The sequence below is a fragment of the Salminus brasiliensis genome, chromosome 11, assembly GCF_030463535.1.
Source record: "Salminus brasiliensis chromosome 11, fSalBra1.hap2, whole genome shotgun sequence".
Taxonomy (NCBI): domain Eukaryota; kingdom Metazoa; phylum Chordata; class Actinopteri; order Characiformes; family Bryconidae; genus Salminus; species Salminus brasiliensis.
In genome coordinates this window covers 1,286,028-1,303,544 of record NC_132888.1, presented here as the reverse complement: position 1 = coordinate 1,303,544, position 17,517 = coordinate 1,286,028, and the positions used below count along the sequence as shown (strand labels likewise).

The window sequence follows — 17,517 nt, the reverse complement described above, 5'->3', positions numbered from 1 at the left end:
GGTGTATTAGGTATTCTACACTACTTACTAATGGACTCGATTGCTTTCTCCTTCGGTTCAGGGCTCTTTAGGCGTTCCACAGTGTTCTCAGAAAAGCACATCGTGACGGCTGATGAAGACTGTAAACACACCCGATCTGTTTTACTCAATTCCTTTAATATTCAAACTTTCATACTTTTTACTCCTCAGTACTTTTTACTCCTCAGTACTTTTTACTCTTACTGCTGTGAAAGGCTTCAGTAGCTGTTCAGAAGGTCTAAATCATCAGCTGTAAAAGAATTCACAGGCTGGCGCTTTGCAGGAGGGCTCATGTCTTTATCTCTTTCATTAGACAGCCTCCTCTTCCTGCCCACCTGTGTGGTCAGCGCTGTCTGACTGTGAGGGTCTTTACTGTGTCCAGCTTGCTGGGAGGTGCAGTGAGGATCAGGCTTATGGAAGTGAATTCTAGTCTGCACCTCTTGGCTTTTTTGGTCGTCACAGGTGGCGTGAATGGTCTCTCGGACAAACTTCTCCCTTCCGTCTAGGCAGGGACAGAAACAGGGCAGTGGGTAAAGACGACGCCTCCTGATGTGGACGAGTGAAAAAGTGAACTGGGTTCAACTCACAGAACTGCAGAGCGTTCGTTCTTGGCTTAGCGTCTTTCTTCTGCACCTCTGAGGCTTTCCTCTCCCACTGGTTTATCACCTAAGCCAGAAATTAGAGAAACCGTTGCCATGGTTACACACCATAACATTTCCATGGTTATGTTACATTATGAACATGGTTTATTGATGCAGCTGTGTGCTCTGGATACACAGTGAACATTACTATGATTACAATGTACCTGTTTCCATGGTTACATTATATTCATACATACGTTACACAATAAGCCCTTCTAGGATGATGCTACCCCAATTTCCATGGTTACGCTACCCCAATCTCCATGGTTACGCTACCCGCATTTATATGGTTACACTACCTTCCATTCTTGCGATTACACTACCCCCATTTCCATGGTTACACTATCCCAATTTCCATGGCTATACTACCCCAATTTCCATGGTTATGCTACCTTACATTATTGAGATTACACCACCCCAATTTCTATGGTTACCCAACCCCAATTTCCATGGTTACACTACCTTCCATTCTTGTGATTACACAACCCCCGGTTCCATTGTAATGCTACCCCCTTTTCTACAGTTATGTTACTCCATAGTGTTTATACGACACTTATTTATAATACCACCACTTTCAAAGTTACACTAACCCCCATCTCCATGGTTACATCGCAACAATTTCACCATCATGGTGTAACTTTTAGGGGCAGTGATGGCTCAGTGGTTAGAGCGCTGGGTTATTGATGACAGGGTTCAATACCCAGATTCACAAGCTGCCACTGTGGGGCCCTTCAGCAAAGCCCTGAACTCTTTCTGCTCTCAAAACTACAGTGATGGCTGACCACTGCTTGGGCCACGTGTACTCACTATCATTGTGAGCGTGTTTGCTCACTAGTGTGTGTGTGTGTGTGTGTGTGTGTGTGTGTGTGTGTGTGTGTACTGCACAGATGGGTTAAAGTTTTGGCAGACACCAATTCCATCTGTCTCTGTCTCAAATTTACTATACACTATATTTCCCAGGTTATACTACCATGATCTTTATGCATTTATGCTGCTACTATGCAACACCCATTTCCATGGATACGATGGAGACACTATGTGATTTAGAAATTAGCCTGTACACATTATCATGGTCATGTTACATCCATTGCCATGGTTACGCTAGGCCGAGTTCTGAGAGGACACACAGAATTACTGACTGCATGCTTTTACAGGGAAGACGAAGCGTCTCTTGATCAAACTGAATTCATTAATTCATTAATGCAACTAAACTGAACTGAGTCTGAAATATGAAGCAGATTATTATTATATTATTAGATTATATGATCATCATTACCTCCTCAGCCCATCCCGCAGTTTTACACTCAGAGTGAGAGAATATCTCCAGCGGTTCTGCTGAAAGCACCATCCCCATCTTACTCCTGAAGAAACTCCTCAACGACGCGTCCGACTAAGAGAGAACTCAGATATCAGACAGACACACAACCGGTCAGAGACGCTTACGATCGGACAGCGGTTACCTTCACACTCGTCCCAGAGACGTCAAGCTCTTGCAGGCTTTTGAGGCACGCCAGATACCCGAGACCTTTCTCTGTGAGAGGATTTCCTAACGAGGAGAAAAGACGTGAACACTGATTACAACTTTAATACAGACAGCCCTGTTACCCCTCCCCTCTCACAGCCCCGGGCCCAGAGAGTCAGGTGAAACTCCCATGCAGCACTGTACCAGCATCCACCTAGGATACCAAAACAACGGCCTAGCAACCGCTTAGCAACCACCTGGAATATCATGGAAACCCCCATTCAGCACCATACCTCAACAACTGTCGAGCAACAGCTAAGCAACAACATTGGATACTATAGCAACAGCCTAGCAACACCTTAGCAACCGCCTGGAATATCACAGAAGCGCTAATGCAACACCATAGCAATCACCTAACCTGAAATATCAAAGAGTCCATATAGCAAATCCATAACAACCACCCAGGATACCACAATAACAGCCTAGCAACAGCTTAACAACCACATTGGGTACTATAGCAAAACAACAGCCTACCAACACTTTAGCAACCACCTGGAATATCTCAGAAACCCCCTGGCAACACCATACCACAACAATAGCCTAGCAACAGCTTAGCAACCACACTGGATACTATAGCAACAACCTAACAACACCTTAGCAACCACCCATAACATCACAGAAACTACCATGCAACACCATACCTCAACAACTGCCGAGCAACAGTTTAGCAACCACACTTGACCCTATAGCAACAGAACAGCCTAGCAACACCTTAGCAACCACCTAGAATATCACAGAAACCCTAATACAATACCATAGCAATCATCTAACCTAACATTTCAAAGAAACCACATAGCAAGTTCATAACAACCACCTAGGATAACACAACAACTGCTTAGTAACAGCTTAGCGACCACCTGGACTATCACAGAACCCCCCCCCTTGCAACACCATACCTCTACAACTGCCAAACTACAGCTTAGCAACCACATTGGATACTATAGCAACAGCCTAGCAACAACCTGGAATATCACAGAACCCCCCGCCCCCATGCAACACCATACCTCAACAAATACAAATCACAGAACCCTCATGCAACACCATATCACCTAATGTATCAAAGAGACCATTTAGCAACTCCATAACAACCACCTAGGATACACACTTACCACATACTCGTTGCCAGGGCAACGTAAAGTCAGTTCCTGAACTTTCCCTTTCTGCCTCGTTAGCATTTCACTCACCTGACACGTCCAGCTGCTGGAGGTTTTCCAGCCCTTTCTTCATCACCCTGATTGGGGCGGTCAGTCTCTGGAGGCCTTTATCCGACAGACAGTTGACCCCCAGAAACAGCCGGACGAGCCTTTCAACAGAACACAGAAACACAGCCCTGAGGAAAAGGTCCACACTGTGTAGAGCTGTTCAGTTAGCTGTGCGTCACGCCTTCATATCGCCCCTGTCGCAAAAACCTCCTATCTCCAACCCAGCAGCTTCACAGGAGTAGAAGAAACGTTCTGAACTTTCTAGGAGCGTTTCTATTGGTCAGTTCATCATGAAGTTCTGACACAGTATAAAGAACAACTGCACATTCACTTTATGGAGGAATGGAGATACGAGGTTTTTGCACATCTGCAATGATAAATTGGTTTCTCAATGTTTGTTACCTGCTGAACGCCTCTGAAGTTATGTGTCTGAAAATGTCATGAGCGTCACCTAATCGGCACCCGTGCAGATCCAAACTCTCCAGCTGGTGAAACACCTGAATCTCCTCCAGTCTTTCAGACACCAGAAGACCCCTGAAACCACGACGATGAACATCTGCTAGAAAAACCTTCTTACTACACGATCACTATGAGACTGATCTGAGATCATTCAACCTGATTTAGTTCAGCATTTTATTGTTTTCAGAAAATTTCACCTAAAATGATCTCAATACACTGGAAAATCAGTTTAATCCTTTAAAACATTAGAAGACCTGCTGTATGCCGAAAGCTGCATCTCCAACTTAGAGCTGGGCAATATCACGATATTTTATTGTATTGTGATAAATGCTGATATTGTGATAACTAAGCTTTTCAGGTCATATGGAGGAGACTGTTAGTGCTTAATAAACACTGATCAGCTGGATCGTTCCAGGAGCGTTGCAGCCCGGCCTGGGCAGCCTGTTAGAATTGGCATCATTTGCATATATCAGTCTTAAAGTCACAGTTTATTTCATTCTAAGATGAAAAGAGAAAAAAATAATAATGACTGTTATTGGTTCATAACCACATGTAAAAGTCATAAGTGGAATTCAGAGGAAAAATGAAGGCCATTACTTATTATAATATAAAAAATGATTTAAATTTAATTGTAATATTTTTATTTTCTACTTAATGATGCTGATAATAATAAGTAGTTTTTTTTTTATTGTTTTTCGTTGTTAAATGTAGATGTACAGTACCTGGTACTATTATAAGACTGTTCAGCCTTCACATTGCCCAGATGTTTCTATCATCATAAAAAAAGTCAAAACTGCATATTTTTCATATTCCACTCACAATATCTACTGTTTTGCATTGCAGTTTTTCTATTATTGAGGACTCTTCCGCTCTGCTTACCTGTCTCTCAAACACAGTGACCTTAACACAAGCTCTCCATAGGCCTCACTGAAGACCTGTAGGGCCCTTGCTGAAGTGGAGGGGTCTGAGAACTTCTGTTTCTCCTCAGCAGACACAAACAGCCTGTGGGCCATCTGCTCAGGAAACCCAACCAGAGAGTCCACGTGTTCAACATGATCTGCTATGAAGAGCAGGGAAATGTCCAGCAGGGACTTCACAGTGTAGCACAGGCTGCCCTCTGTGTTGTAGGTGAAGATGAAGTGGTCACTGCTCTGTCTGCTGATGGGGGGCAAGCTCTCGACACAGAGCTGGACTGTGAAATCCTTCTGAAACAGCCTGTGTTTAAACGAGGAGCTCTGAACCCCATCAGCATCCACACGGTGCAGCTGCCCCTTCTCCCTCACATACACACTCCCACACCCAGAGGACATGCTGCCCAGACACAGGCTGACCTCCTACCACATGGTCCGATCAGCTCCTGCAGCTCTCTAATATTAAAAAAAAAACAGAAACAAAATAAAGACTCGAAATCTTCTCCACTTCACTTTCTTAATTTTCTTTAAGTTTTTAAAAATATTCCGCCTTTATGAGGCACTCTGAACTGCACTGCTTCCGATTTCAAGAATAAAAGTCAAACTGCCAAAATAAAAGTTCGTACAGGAGCTTAAATCGTATTGTCACGAACATTTACTAAGTAATACAACAATAAGTCATAAATCCAAATAAAAGTACATGTGAATAAACTTAAGTGACGAAATGTCAGGTACAAAACCTCGAGTTGTGGAAAAAGCAGAACAGGACCTAAATAATAATAATAATAATAATAATAATAATAATAATAATAATAAACAAGTACAGAAACTAAATTTAAATTGCTAAAAAGTATTTCAACTAAATATTTTAACTAATCTAATGTTTTAAAATGGTTAAACTCATAGTTTAAACATTCCTTTTTGAAGTATGTAAACATTTAGTACGAGTCAATATTAATATTAATAGTAACAGATGTCACCTCTGTTGTCCAGTAAATCAGCTTTATCAGTTTTATCACCTATTATATATATTTTCTCCAGTATTTTAGCCACACATTTAACGCTCAGTTTAGGAGACTCTTAATTTGAAGGGCAGGTTTGTATCACCACTGCTACACAATACAGGCACGTTTTAGTCTTATCTGTTATACGAGAATATTTTACAGTAGAAGATAAACGCGTGCAGGCAGAAAGGGTTCGGTTTAGGTTGTAAATAGTGTAAACTCGGGTTTAGGTTGGGGTTTTGAATGTTTTTTTCGGTAATTATTTGTAAAATGTCTCTTTGAAGAGCTTGTTTTTGTAGCTGAGCTCGATCATTTCCGTAGACGTAGCTGCGGACAGGCTGACCGCTGCTGTTAAACAGGTGAGTGAGCGGAGCTGACCGCTGCCTGTCTGCTCTCTAACTGAGGTCTGCAGATTAATGCAGTGCCCTGGATCTGAGGCAGGAAGCTGTTGGTCTGTCTGTGTGATGCTTTGCTGTGTTTGTCTGATCTGCAGAACCACAGACTGCTGATGGCCAGCTCAGATTTCCATCTGCAGTTCCAAGGTCTGGTCTTAATATTTCACTTTATGACTGAAATCTGAACTTACAATGTCACCTAGTTTACTTCTGTATTAAAACCCCTACCCTGTGCTTTTTCTCACTGGCCACTTTATTAGAAACACCCCTACCCTGTGCTTCCACTCACTGGCCACTTTATTAGAAACCCCTACCCTGTGCTTCCACTCACTGGCCACTTTATTAGAAACCCCTACCCTGTGCTTCCACTCACTGGCCACTTTATTAGAAACACCTACCCTGTGCTTCCACTCACTGGCCACTTTATTAGAAACCCCTACTCTGTGCTTCCACTCACTGGCCACTTTATTAGAAACACCTACCTTGTGCTTCCACTCACTGGCCACTTTATTAGAAACACCCCCTTGTGTTTCCGCTCACTGGCCACTTTATTAGAAACACCCCCTTGTGTTTCCGCTCACTGGCCAATTTATTAGAAACACCTACCTTGTGCTTCCACTCACTGGCCACTTTATTAGAAACACCCCCCTTGTGTTTCCGCTCACTGGCCACTTTATTAGAAACCCCTACCCTGTGCTTCCACTCACTGGCCAATTTATTAGAAACACCTACCTTGTGCTTCCACTCACTGGCCACTTTATTAGAAACCCCTACCCTGTGCTTCCACTCACTGGCCACTTTATTAGAAACCCCTACCCTGTGCTTCCACTCACTGGCCACTTTATTAGAAACACCCCTACCCTGTGCTTCCACTCACTGGCCACTTTATTAGAAACACCTACCTTGTGCTTCCACTCACTGGCCACTTTATTAGAAACACCTACATTGTGTTTCCACTCACTGGCCACTTTATTAGAAACACCCCCTTGTGTTTCCACTCACTGGCCACTTTATTAGAAACACCCCCTTGTGTTTCCGCTCACTGGCCACTTTATTAGAAACACCCCCCTTGTGTTTCCACTCAGTGGCCACTTTATTAGAAACCCCTACCCTGTACTCCCACTCAGTGGCCACTTTATTAGAAACCCCTGTGTAAAGTCATTACGGTTTCTTGCCGTTTACAGACTTCAGGGACGATGCAGACCTAATGGGCAGCGGTGACGGAGCTACTAGGATCAACATTGATGACCACATCACTAAACCCCAGAAGCAGAGAAGGACTGCGGGAGCTGCTTCAGCAGAGGATGAGGATGGTCCACTGGAGAGCGATGACACCGCTGAGGTTGGGCCGGCAGATCGAGAAGGCCGAACACATTTGCAGACTTTTAATCACGACTGGTTTTAATTCTAAATATTGTTTTTTAAAAGCTTCTCTCTGGGCAGAAGAAAAGCGCCCCCTTCTGGACGTTTGAGTACTATCAAACGTTTTTCGATGTGGAGACCCACCAGGTACGTTCTCTCACATTAAAGCTGACCTTTCTGTTGCCCTGAAAGACCTAGGCTGGTCTTTGATGGTCAGGCTGGTTAAACTGGTTGACCAGCTTAGCTGTTGACCAGCACAGCGTTTTCATTTGAGTTTGATGGTTTGGTGAAGCTGGTTATACCCATGGAGAAGATTGGTCTTGCTGGGTGACCAGTTTGGTGGAGTAGTTTGGTCAAGCGGGTTGACCAGCATAAACAGCCTGACCATGTTGGTTGTGAAGCTAGTTTGACATACTGGTCATAGCGTGAAACTGGTCCACCAGTATGACCAGCTTGGTCTCGCTCTCGCTCTCCAGGTGAAGGACAGAATCATCGGGTCAGTGCTGCCGTGGCCTGGAAAAAACTTTGTCCGTCTCTACATCAGAAACAACCCTGACCTCTATGGTGAGCTCCCAAACGACCAGTGACCTTCTCTGCTGAAGACTGAACTGATCTCATTATCAGGGTTCACTAAAAATGTTTCTACTTTAATGTGTCAGCTGTCATAATCGCAGTGTAATCCCAGTATTAGTTTCAGTAATGAATTTGGTTTTAATAACAATTTTAGTTTTAATAATATTAGTTTCAACAATGATAATATATATTTTTCTTTTATTTTAGTTTTCCAGTGATTTTAATAATAACTGTCTATTCAGTTTAGTTGTAATAGGGGTTTTGGTAATGGATAGGGCTTTTTTTCTCCTCTGTAGGACCGTTCTGGATCTGTGCCACGCTCGTCTTTGCCATCGGCATCAGTGGAAACATCTCCAGCTTCCTGGTGCACCGTGGTCTGCCACAGTACAAATACGTGCCGGAGTTCAGGAAAGGTGAGGAGGGTATAGCCACTGATCCTGATAATACAGTAATTACATTTAGGAGATGAGAGGTTTTGTTCTGATGGTGCTGATTTGAAACATCAGGGTAATAAAAAAAAGTTGACACTGACCAATCCGGTGCTGTCGTTCAGTCACGATTGCAGCCACAGCGATCTACAGCTACGCCTGGTTGGTTCCTCTGGCTCTGTGGGGCTTCCTGATGTGGAGGAACAGTAAAGTCTCAGGCATGGTGTCCTACTCCTTCCTGGAGATCGTGTGTGTGTACGGCTACTCTCTCTCCATCTACATCCCCGCCGTGGTGAGTCCTAAACACCCGCACCGTTAGCAAGCAGTGCTCACTTCTTCATACAGGGGTTTATTCAGATGTTTCTACTCACTGACCACTGACTTTATGTTTATTTGGGTTTATTCTAATGTTATATAGAGTTAATTACAGGTAGACACTCTCACTGACCACTGACTTTATGTTTATTTGGGTTTATTCTAATGTTATATAGAGTTAATTACAGGTAGACACTCTCACTGACCACTGACTTTATGATTATTTGGGTTTATTCTAATGTTATATAGAGTTAATTACAGGTAGACACCCTCACTGACCACTGACTTTATGATTATTTGGGTTTATTCTAATGTTATATAGAGTTAATTACAGGTAGACGCTCTCACTGACCACTGACTTTATGATTATTTGGGTTTATTCTAATGTTATATAGAGTTAATTACAGGTAGACACTCTCACTGACCGCTGACTTTATGTTTATTTGGGTTTATTCTAATGTTATATAGAGTTAATTACAGGTAGACACTCTCACTGACCACTGACTTTATGATTATTTGGGTTTATTCTAATGTTATATAGAGTTAATTACAGGTAGACACTCTCACTGACCACTGACTATGTTTATTTGGGTTTATTTTAATGTTATATAGAGTTAATTACAGGTAGACACTCTCACTGACCGCTGACTTTATGTTTATTTGGGTTTATTGTAATGTTATATAGAGTTAATTACAGGTAGACACTCTCACTGACCACTGACTTTATGTTTATTTGGGTTTATTGTAATGTTATATAGAGTTAATTACAGGTAGACACTCTCACTGACCACTGACTTTATGTTTATTTGGGTTTATTCTAATGTTATATAGAGTTAATTACAGGTAGACACTCTCACTGACCACTGACTATGTTTATTTGGGTTTATTTTAATGTTATATAGAGTTAATTACAGGTAGACACTCTCACTGACCGCTGACTTTATGTTTATTTGGGTTTATTGTAATGTTATATAGAGTTAATTACAGGTAGACACTCTCACTGACCACTGACTTTATGTTTATTTGGGTTTATTGTAGTATTATAATGGGTTCAGTACAATATTTACGATCTTATTATAAGTTTTTAAAATGTTCTGTGTTATATTTTAATACATTTCACACAGTACATACAGTTATGTGTAAAGGTTTGAACACCACTGTTGAAATGACGTTTAGTTAATGTAACTGCAAGTATGTGAATAAACTGTATAAAATAGCGTTTCTGTATATTTACTGAATTACACAGAATACAACCGCATGGATAAAATGTGAAAGGTTTTGTAGAGGCCATATTTTAATGTTCAGTAATTGTAATTGTGTATTACAGTGTACAGACGTGTGTCTCTGTAGAGGCTGAGACTTACACTCACAACATCAGCTATACTGCAGGGGTGCACAAACTTTTACACACAACTGTGAATGTTATAAAATGTAGTAGGATAAAGTTGTAGGTGTGTTTATATAATGAGGTGTGTGTGTGTGTGTGTGTGTTGACAGGTTTTGTGGATCATACCGAGTGAAGGGCTCAGATGGTTCTCCATCGTTTTGGCTCTGTGTCTGTCGGGGTCTGTGCTGGTGTTGACGTTTTGGCCGGCTATTCGGGACGACCACCCGCGCGTGGTTCTGGCCGTCACTGTGGCTATTGTGGCGCTGCACGTTTTACTTGCTGTTGGCTGTAAGGTACGCATTAACAACCACAGCGACCAGATATGACTCAGCAACAGACTTATGGCTCATAACCAGGTTTAAACTATTTTATTGATTAAGATTTTTGTGCAGAACTGTGGATCATTAATAGAACCTAATGATCACCGTCATAAAACATCCGTCACTCAAAACCGTCTGCATCTGCGGTTTCAGCAGCAAAGTCTTTATGGAATTGTGTCCAATAGGACGGACTGGGGTACAAAAGTTTGTGTTATTAAACCCTAGCAACCACTGCGCAACACCATAGCACCCCCTTTAACCGTAAATACCACAGTAACCACCTTCTAACACCATGGCACCTATCTTGCAACTACTAAGCAACACCATAGTAACTACTTGAGATACCATAGCTACCACTAATCAACTCTATAGCAAGCACCTAGCTACCACTAAACAACTCAATAGCAACCATGTAGCAACCTAGTAACACCAAACCAACTTCCTGGGATACCATAACAACCACCTGGGATACCATAGCCGCCACTAAACAGTACCATCAGCCACCTGGGATACCAAACCTACCACTAATCAACACCATAGCAAGCCATGTACAAACACCGTAGCAAGCACCTAGCAACACTTTAGCAAGAACCTAGCTACCACTAAACAACTCAGTAGCAGCACTGTAGCAAACCATAGCAACCACATAGCTAGCACTAAACAGCTCAGTAGCAACACTGTAGCAACACCAGCTTTCTGGGATAACATAACAACTACCTGGGATACCATAGCTACCACTAAGCAACACCATATCAACCACATGAGATAACATGGCTACCACTAATTAACACCATAGCAAGCCATATACTGACACCATGGCAACCACCTAGCTACCACTAAACAACTCAGTAGGAACACTGTAGCAAGCCATAGCAACCACCTAGCAACACCAAACCAACTTCCTGGGATACCATGGCAAGCACTCTGCAACACCAAGTATCTAAACAACTCCATAGCAAACCTAGCAAAGTCCTGGTAACCCCTTGGAATACCACAGCAGCCACATAGCAACCATCTAGTTTTACTGTAGTGACCAGAGCAGAGTGCAGAATGTGTGTCTTTCAGGAAATACACGTTTTCACACCCGACCACAGACAGAGCACTACTCCTCAAGCAGTTTATAGATCCTGTGATTATGTAAAGATCAGTCATCAGAAGGTGACGCACTCCCTGCTGAGCCGAGTTAGCCGTCAGTGCTGTGTGTGTTTCTGATTTTGAGCTCTTGCCTGAGAATCGAGCTGTTTGTAAAGTCAGGAGCTGCTCTTTCATGACTGGCCTCCGAAAGCTCTTCTTATTACTGTAGCGGATCATTAAGTACATTTGGTGCTCTGTGTCGCAGTGTGAAAGGATTATACGGATCGGTGTAGGTTTCACACACACCGTTCCTGGAAACGGTGACAATAGTTTTGCACTGACTTGGAAATGAGCCAGTTTGTTCACCTCCAAATGTGCACACAAGCGTGTCCTTATGGCTCTCATATATCATCAATTACACTGCTGTAATTAGCGCATGCAGTGTCGAACCAGCCGGAGGATGAAAAGGGCTGTCAGGTCTCATAAATCTGCTCCCTCTCTCTCTCTCTCTCTCTCTCTCTTTCTCTCTCTCTCTCTCTCTCTTTCTCTCTCTCTCTCTCTCTCTCTCTCCTCTCCCTCTCTCTCTCTCTCTCTCTCTCTCTCTCCCTCTCTCTCTCCCTCTCTCAGGCGTATTTCTTCAGCACCTATGACTCTTCCACACCTATGACGAGTACGGGACCAGCGGCAGAGACCAAGGTCATGCTGACCACAAAGGTTGACTGAGCTCCGGCTTCAGGTGAAGATGAATTAGGAGTGCAGTGATTCACAAAATTCACAGTTCGGTTTGGACACTGTCTTATTCCCTCAACTCCCCAACTCATCCCATCCAAAAGTACTGGATGGAGCTCCTCCACCATCATTCCAGAGAACACAGCTCTTCCACTGCTCCACAGCTCCTCAATGCTGGGGGGCTTTATACCCCTCTAGCCCACGCCTGGCATTATTAGGCAGCATGGAGTCAATAGGGTCATGATGTTGATCTGCTCCAGAGAGTCCTATTCTATTGGCAGTACTTCTTCTCTACAGGGACTAGAGTAGACTTAAAGTAGCTTAATGCGTTTATTAGAAGGGGTGTCCACAAACATTTGGGCGTCTAGTTTTGACGGCTGAATTTCAGGGGAGGAAATGGCTCTCTGCCAGTCTCAGGTGGGCTCTGAAGTGCAGTGCTGTGGGTAGGTCCCTCCTCTGCACTCTTTGGCCTGAAGTGGTTCTCTGAGGGGGGCACTCATGTCAGCACTTGAGACAAAGCTTCCTGTACATGATTTCTCCTTGCTGAAGCACGTGTTCTTCTTCTTCTATTGCAGGTTCTCCTGTTGCCTTATTGGTCAGAGTCAAGTTTCCCCATCATGAGGTCATGGGCCATCTGGATTTCACCAGATTGGCGGCCTGTGTGCTCAGCTGTAAAGTTACCGACCCAAGTCTATCACTGGCACACTTATAGTTCCTGTGTGAGTGTGTGTGAGAGAGTGTATGAAAGTGTGTGTGTGTGTGTGTGTGTGTGTGTGTGTGTGTGTGGACGGTTTGTTTTGAATGTGTGTCTGATCAGCTTGTGAAGGGTAAGAGTTCTGTTACTGGGTGGACCTGGGTAGGGATATATAACACTGTATGTAGCCATGTCTTAAATATTGATGTTATAATTGAGATGTCCACCAAAAGGGCCATTCTTCTGTTTCTGCAGCTCTGATTGTGGCTGTGTACATACACTAAAGGACACTGTAACTCCTGTATAGCACAGAAATGGCCCACCTGCAGAACCTGGAACCTGTTTAACCCTCCTGTTCTGTTCAGCTGGAAGGACAGCAGTGATGTCCCCGGGTCAGACTGGTGTGTTGAACCATGATTAATGACCCAAAAGTAGTTCAAAAGAATACTGTTTCAATTATCATTATCTGTAGCTCAATTCATATAAATATAATCAGTATTTATTGTAATCAGCATTTTCACCCCTCACTCACAGATCATGGTTAATTCTCAATTTACTAAAGTTATCCTCAGTTCTGGCAAAATGTCTGTGTTTTTGCCCTTTGAAGCCTCTGTTGTCACTGCTGGGTCAGATTGACCAGAACAGTATGTGTGTTTTATAAACATTACATATTGTCACTGCCACGCAAAAACCCTGTATCTCCAAATGAGCTTTACATGAGAATAAAAAAACCTCCTGAACTTTCAATGGAGGTCAATATAAAATATTTTAGATGGAGCATTTCTATTGGTCCGTTCCTCATGAAATTCTCATACAGTATAAAGACCAACTGCAGATTCATATTATGGAGAAAAGATAAAGGTTTCCTACGTGGAAACAATGTTGTGTTAATACACACAATATAAACACATTAAATTAGTCATGTTTCATTTACATTAATGTTAATTACACTAATTAAACCCAGCAGAAAAGGCTTCATGCTGTAAAACAGGTAGTCCTGTGTTTTTAAACAGTATAACAGGAGGGTTACAATCAGGGTATCTATTTCAAACCTGTCTAAACCAAGAGCCAAAGCTTTCTTTATTAAGCTTTATTAATCATATTTTCTTATCTTATTAATCTGAACTGCTGATTAGCTCTGAAGCTCTGTTATCTATTTTATTGTAGTATTTTGGGAGATGATTAGGACTGTTAGATCTAACATTGTGTGCCTTTACTGGGGGGGTGTATGTGCCAACAAAATGTTCAAATAAAGCCCTTTAATAGATGTTCTCTAATTTGAAATAAACATTTTTTAAAAGAGTGTATTGATATCTTGCAGCTCTTGAGGATGAAGTTCTGATCACGGGTCATATCAGACATTTAGGAGCTTGGGTGTTTAACTGTGAATCAGGGGACTTTCATTTGAACAGTAATATTAGTTGACTCTTATGATACTGCAAGGTGCATTTATTGTTATTATACTTGTACAGTGCAATAAAAGTCTTCTCTTTGAAAAGCCAGAGTCCGAGTGCAGGTCAGCACTCCTACAGCCCCCCCCCCCCAACAGTGGCAGCTCAGAGAACCCAGTTACTGAACCTTTAATCAATAATCCAGCACTCTAACCACTGAGCCACCACTGAGCCACCACTGCCCTATACTAAAGTTACTGTATAACTTAGCAGAGGTTATTTAATAATAATATTTAAAATTCTAAATACCGTCTCACCCACATTTGACCCATCTGTGGTAGTAAACACACCCAGGCAGCCAACTCCAGCACCCAGGTAGCAGAGAGGGTGAAGGGTCTTGCTCAAGGGCCCAACAGTGGCAACTTGCCGAGCCCGAGTATCGAACCCACAACCCGGTCATCAACAGCTTGGAGCTCTAACCTCTAACATAAAATATATAAAAAATCTTTAAAAAGTGAAGCTGAAGTGAATAACACTGAAGATCTGGGTCCAGTGTCTCCTGTCTGTTGAGGGGTGGATCTACGTATTAGTGAGTGAACAGTCAGTTCTTGAAGGTGATGGAGGTGATGAAGCAGGACAAATGGACAAGCGTAAGACTTGAGACACTTTGACAAGAACCAGACTGTGATGTTCTAGATAATGACTGGGTCAGAACATCTCCAGAACATCAGGCAGGTCTTGTGGGGTGTTTCTGACCCACCATCACATCTCCAGTATGCCTGGGTCCAAAACACCAGCTGGGGGTCTATTATTGTTACTTTGGGGCAGTGTGAAACTACCTCCACCATGTTTGGAGGCTGTACTTTAACCTGGCTAGCTACAAGATGAGATTCCAATAATATAGAGTGAATTCTGGGTCTTCTACACACACCTCAGTCATGAAAACACACACTGGTATGGTACAGAAACAGCCTTCAGGGGGAATCTGGAGGAACATCTGTCTGATGTTTGGGAAAATTGGTAGAGGATGTTGCTTTGGGATTATGAGAAGATGAGCTGAATTCAGTGCTTAAAAGGAACCAACCATGCTTTTTCCACTTGTCTGTCAGAGTTATCCTGCAGTGCATTCTGGATAAATGCATCATTACAGTAGTGTGCAAGGGTTGGGGCACCCCAAATAAGTGTAAATAAGTGAATCAATCCTCTACAGGAAACTTAAATCTGACATTTTCTGCACATTTTAAAACATTGTTTCTATTTATTTGCTGAATTTAACAGATTCAAAATGAATAAAATGCACCATAATCTGTATACATGCCAAATTTGATGTATTTTTTTCAATCTGGTAAATAAGCTGATAACTGAGTATTAAATGAAGATGCACTTATTTACAGGGAGGGTTCATCTGAGGTGCATTGAGGTAGTTGTTCAGGCGATGTCTTGTTTCATAGGCATGCATTCATTTTTATCAGTGTCATCAGCTGAACTATAGCCAAAGGTATGTAATATCCAGTGTCCTTAGTGGCCAAGGCCTTGCTTTCAGCCTGCCCGTCACATTCAATCATGGGAAATGAATAAATAAAGAAATAAATCTTTTCACAGACTGACAGTGTAAACGGCGACGGGGCACTTTCCTAATTAACATAATAGAAAAATCGTGACACTTGAAACTGTGTCAGCCTGAGGTGTGTCCTAATTAATGGTCATTCTAGCCCTGGCCTAGAGTTACACTGCAGATCTTTCCAAAGCCATAAGCTCAGCAGGGCCGAGGGCGGCGGTGCAGCAGGTGAGCCGAGCGGCAGGTGAAGATGAAAACCTCGTTTTCTGGATTATTGAGCGCATGACTGGATTTCTCCTGACATTTTCCTGCTCTGCTACACATGGAAGGCCTATTTATAGAGACTTTAACCCTGAGGCACGTTCTGGCCAAGGCCATGGGCTTCCACCATCGGGTTTGACATGGGGGATGCGAGCATGGCTAGTAAGGTCGAAAAGGTGTCCAAATACGAGACGCTGAAGATGCTGGAGAAGTGTCGCAGGGAAAGGGACGACGCCGTGCAGCGCGAGGGAGCCCTGAGGGAGAAACTGAGACAGTACGAGTCCAGGATGAGGTCAACCGAGGCACTCAGGCAGAAGATGAAAACTCTCACCCTGGACAACAAGGAGCTCCGCAAGCAGGTGAAGACCCTACGTGCCGAGCTGGGGTTGGAGACGAGCCCTAAGTTTCACGGCAAGACCACCAAGGACATTATAAATGATCTGCACGAGAAGGAAAGGCAGTGCAGCTCACTGGTGGAGAAGACGGGCAAGCTGAGCGTAACCATAGACGAGCTGACCTCCGAGCTGGCCAACACAGTGACCTCCAAAACCCTGCTGGAGGACCAGGTGCAGTCTCTGCAGCAGAACCTCAAGGACATGACCAACAACCAGAGGCGGCTGCTGAAGCTGTGGGAGGACAGGAAGGCCCAACAACGCGAGCCGCTGTCCTTGCCGGCCCTGCCGCAGCGACCGGGCCTTAAAGCTTCGTCCCACAAGGCCGTCCAGACCGAAATGTCTATCGGCTCCGCACATATACTACCTGCAAACGCCTTCGAGACCAAACCCAGACGAGACGGCGAGAAAAACAGAACCCTGGATAGGCGGAACATCACCCTGCCAAACGGCAGCCTTCGAGAAAAAACGGCTTTGGTACAAAACGAGACCAAACCGGTTCACAACTGAGCAGGAGGACTGGTTTTATACTCACAGTGGAGAGTTCAGTGTCCAGCTACTGTCTTTATATTAATGATGTTGGATTTTGAAGAAATCTTTGTTAGCATTAATGACCAGAACTAGAATTTGATGGGGCCACCATCCCTCTGGACCCTTTGGATGAATGTCAAAATGTTGTATCATGAATTGTAACTGAATAAATATAGTAAGTAAATAAACCAGTAAATATTGAGATTTAAATGCCAATTTACCTCCAAATGTACATGACAAAATAACACACAGTCATTGTAAGATTTACTGGCTTGACTTTTTTGTGCAATTTGACCACTGTGACCAACAGCTTCTCCTGTTTTTAGCATTTAGCATCAACAACATTTCAT

General features: G+C 43.1%; 3 protein-coding genes across 4 annotated transcripts; 2 read left to right on the top strand and 1 right to left on the bottom strand.

Moving 5' to 3' along the window:
* Positions 1-158: 158 nt before the first annotated feature.
* Positions 159-5,324, bottom strand: lrrc42 (leucine rich repeat containing 42). Of its 2 annotated transcripts, XM_072691070.1 has the most exons (7): positions 4,722-5,324; positions 3,786-3,917; positions 3,366-3,484; positions 2,120-2,205; positions 1,936-2,049; positions 606-684; positions 159-520 (listed from the first exon to the last, which is right to left on the bottom strand). In XM_072691070.1, exons 1-7 carry the CDS (start codon positions 5,150-5,152, stop codon positions 237-239), a joined length of 1,245 nt encoding a protein of 414 aa, XP_072547171.1. In that variant the 5' UTR covers positions 5,153-5,324; the 3' UTR covers positions 159-236. The 2 variants fall into 2 exon arrangements, with proteins under 2 accessions (XP_072547171.1, XP_072547172.1); XM_072691071.1 differs by lacking the exon at positions 3,786-3,917.
* Positions 5,325-5,862: 538 nt separating this feature from the next.
* On the top strand, positions 5,863-14,337 carry yipf1 (Yip1 domain family, member 1). Its single transcript, XM_072690958.1, has 10 exons — positions 5,863-6,116; positions 6,251-6,299; positions 7,337-7,494; positions 7,581-7,661; positions 7,991-8,078; positions 8,384-8,500; positions 8,641-8,807; positions 10,328-10,510; positions 12,239-12,347; positions 12,916-14,337. Exons 2-9 carry the CDS (start codon positions 6,266-6,268, stop codon positions 12,332-12,334), a joined length of 924 nt encoding a protein of 307 aa, XP_072547059.1. The 5' UTR covers positions 5,863-6,116; positions 6,251-6,265; the 3' UTR covers positions 12,335-12,347; positions 12,916-14,337.
* Positions 14,338-16,399: 2,062 nt separating this feature from the next.
* LOC140565653 (uncharacterized) lies at positions 16,400-17,146 on the top strand. The gene has a single exon (XM_072691689.1). It carries the CDS (start codon positions 16,400-16,402, stop codon positions 17,144-17,146), a length of 747 nt encoding a protein of 248 aa, XP_072547790.1.
* Positions 17,147-17,517: the final 371 nt, after the last annotated feature.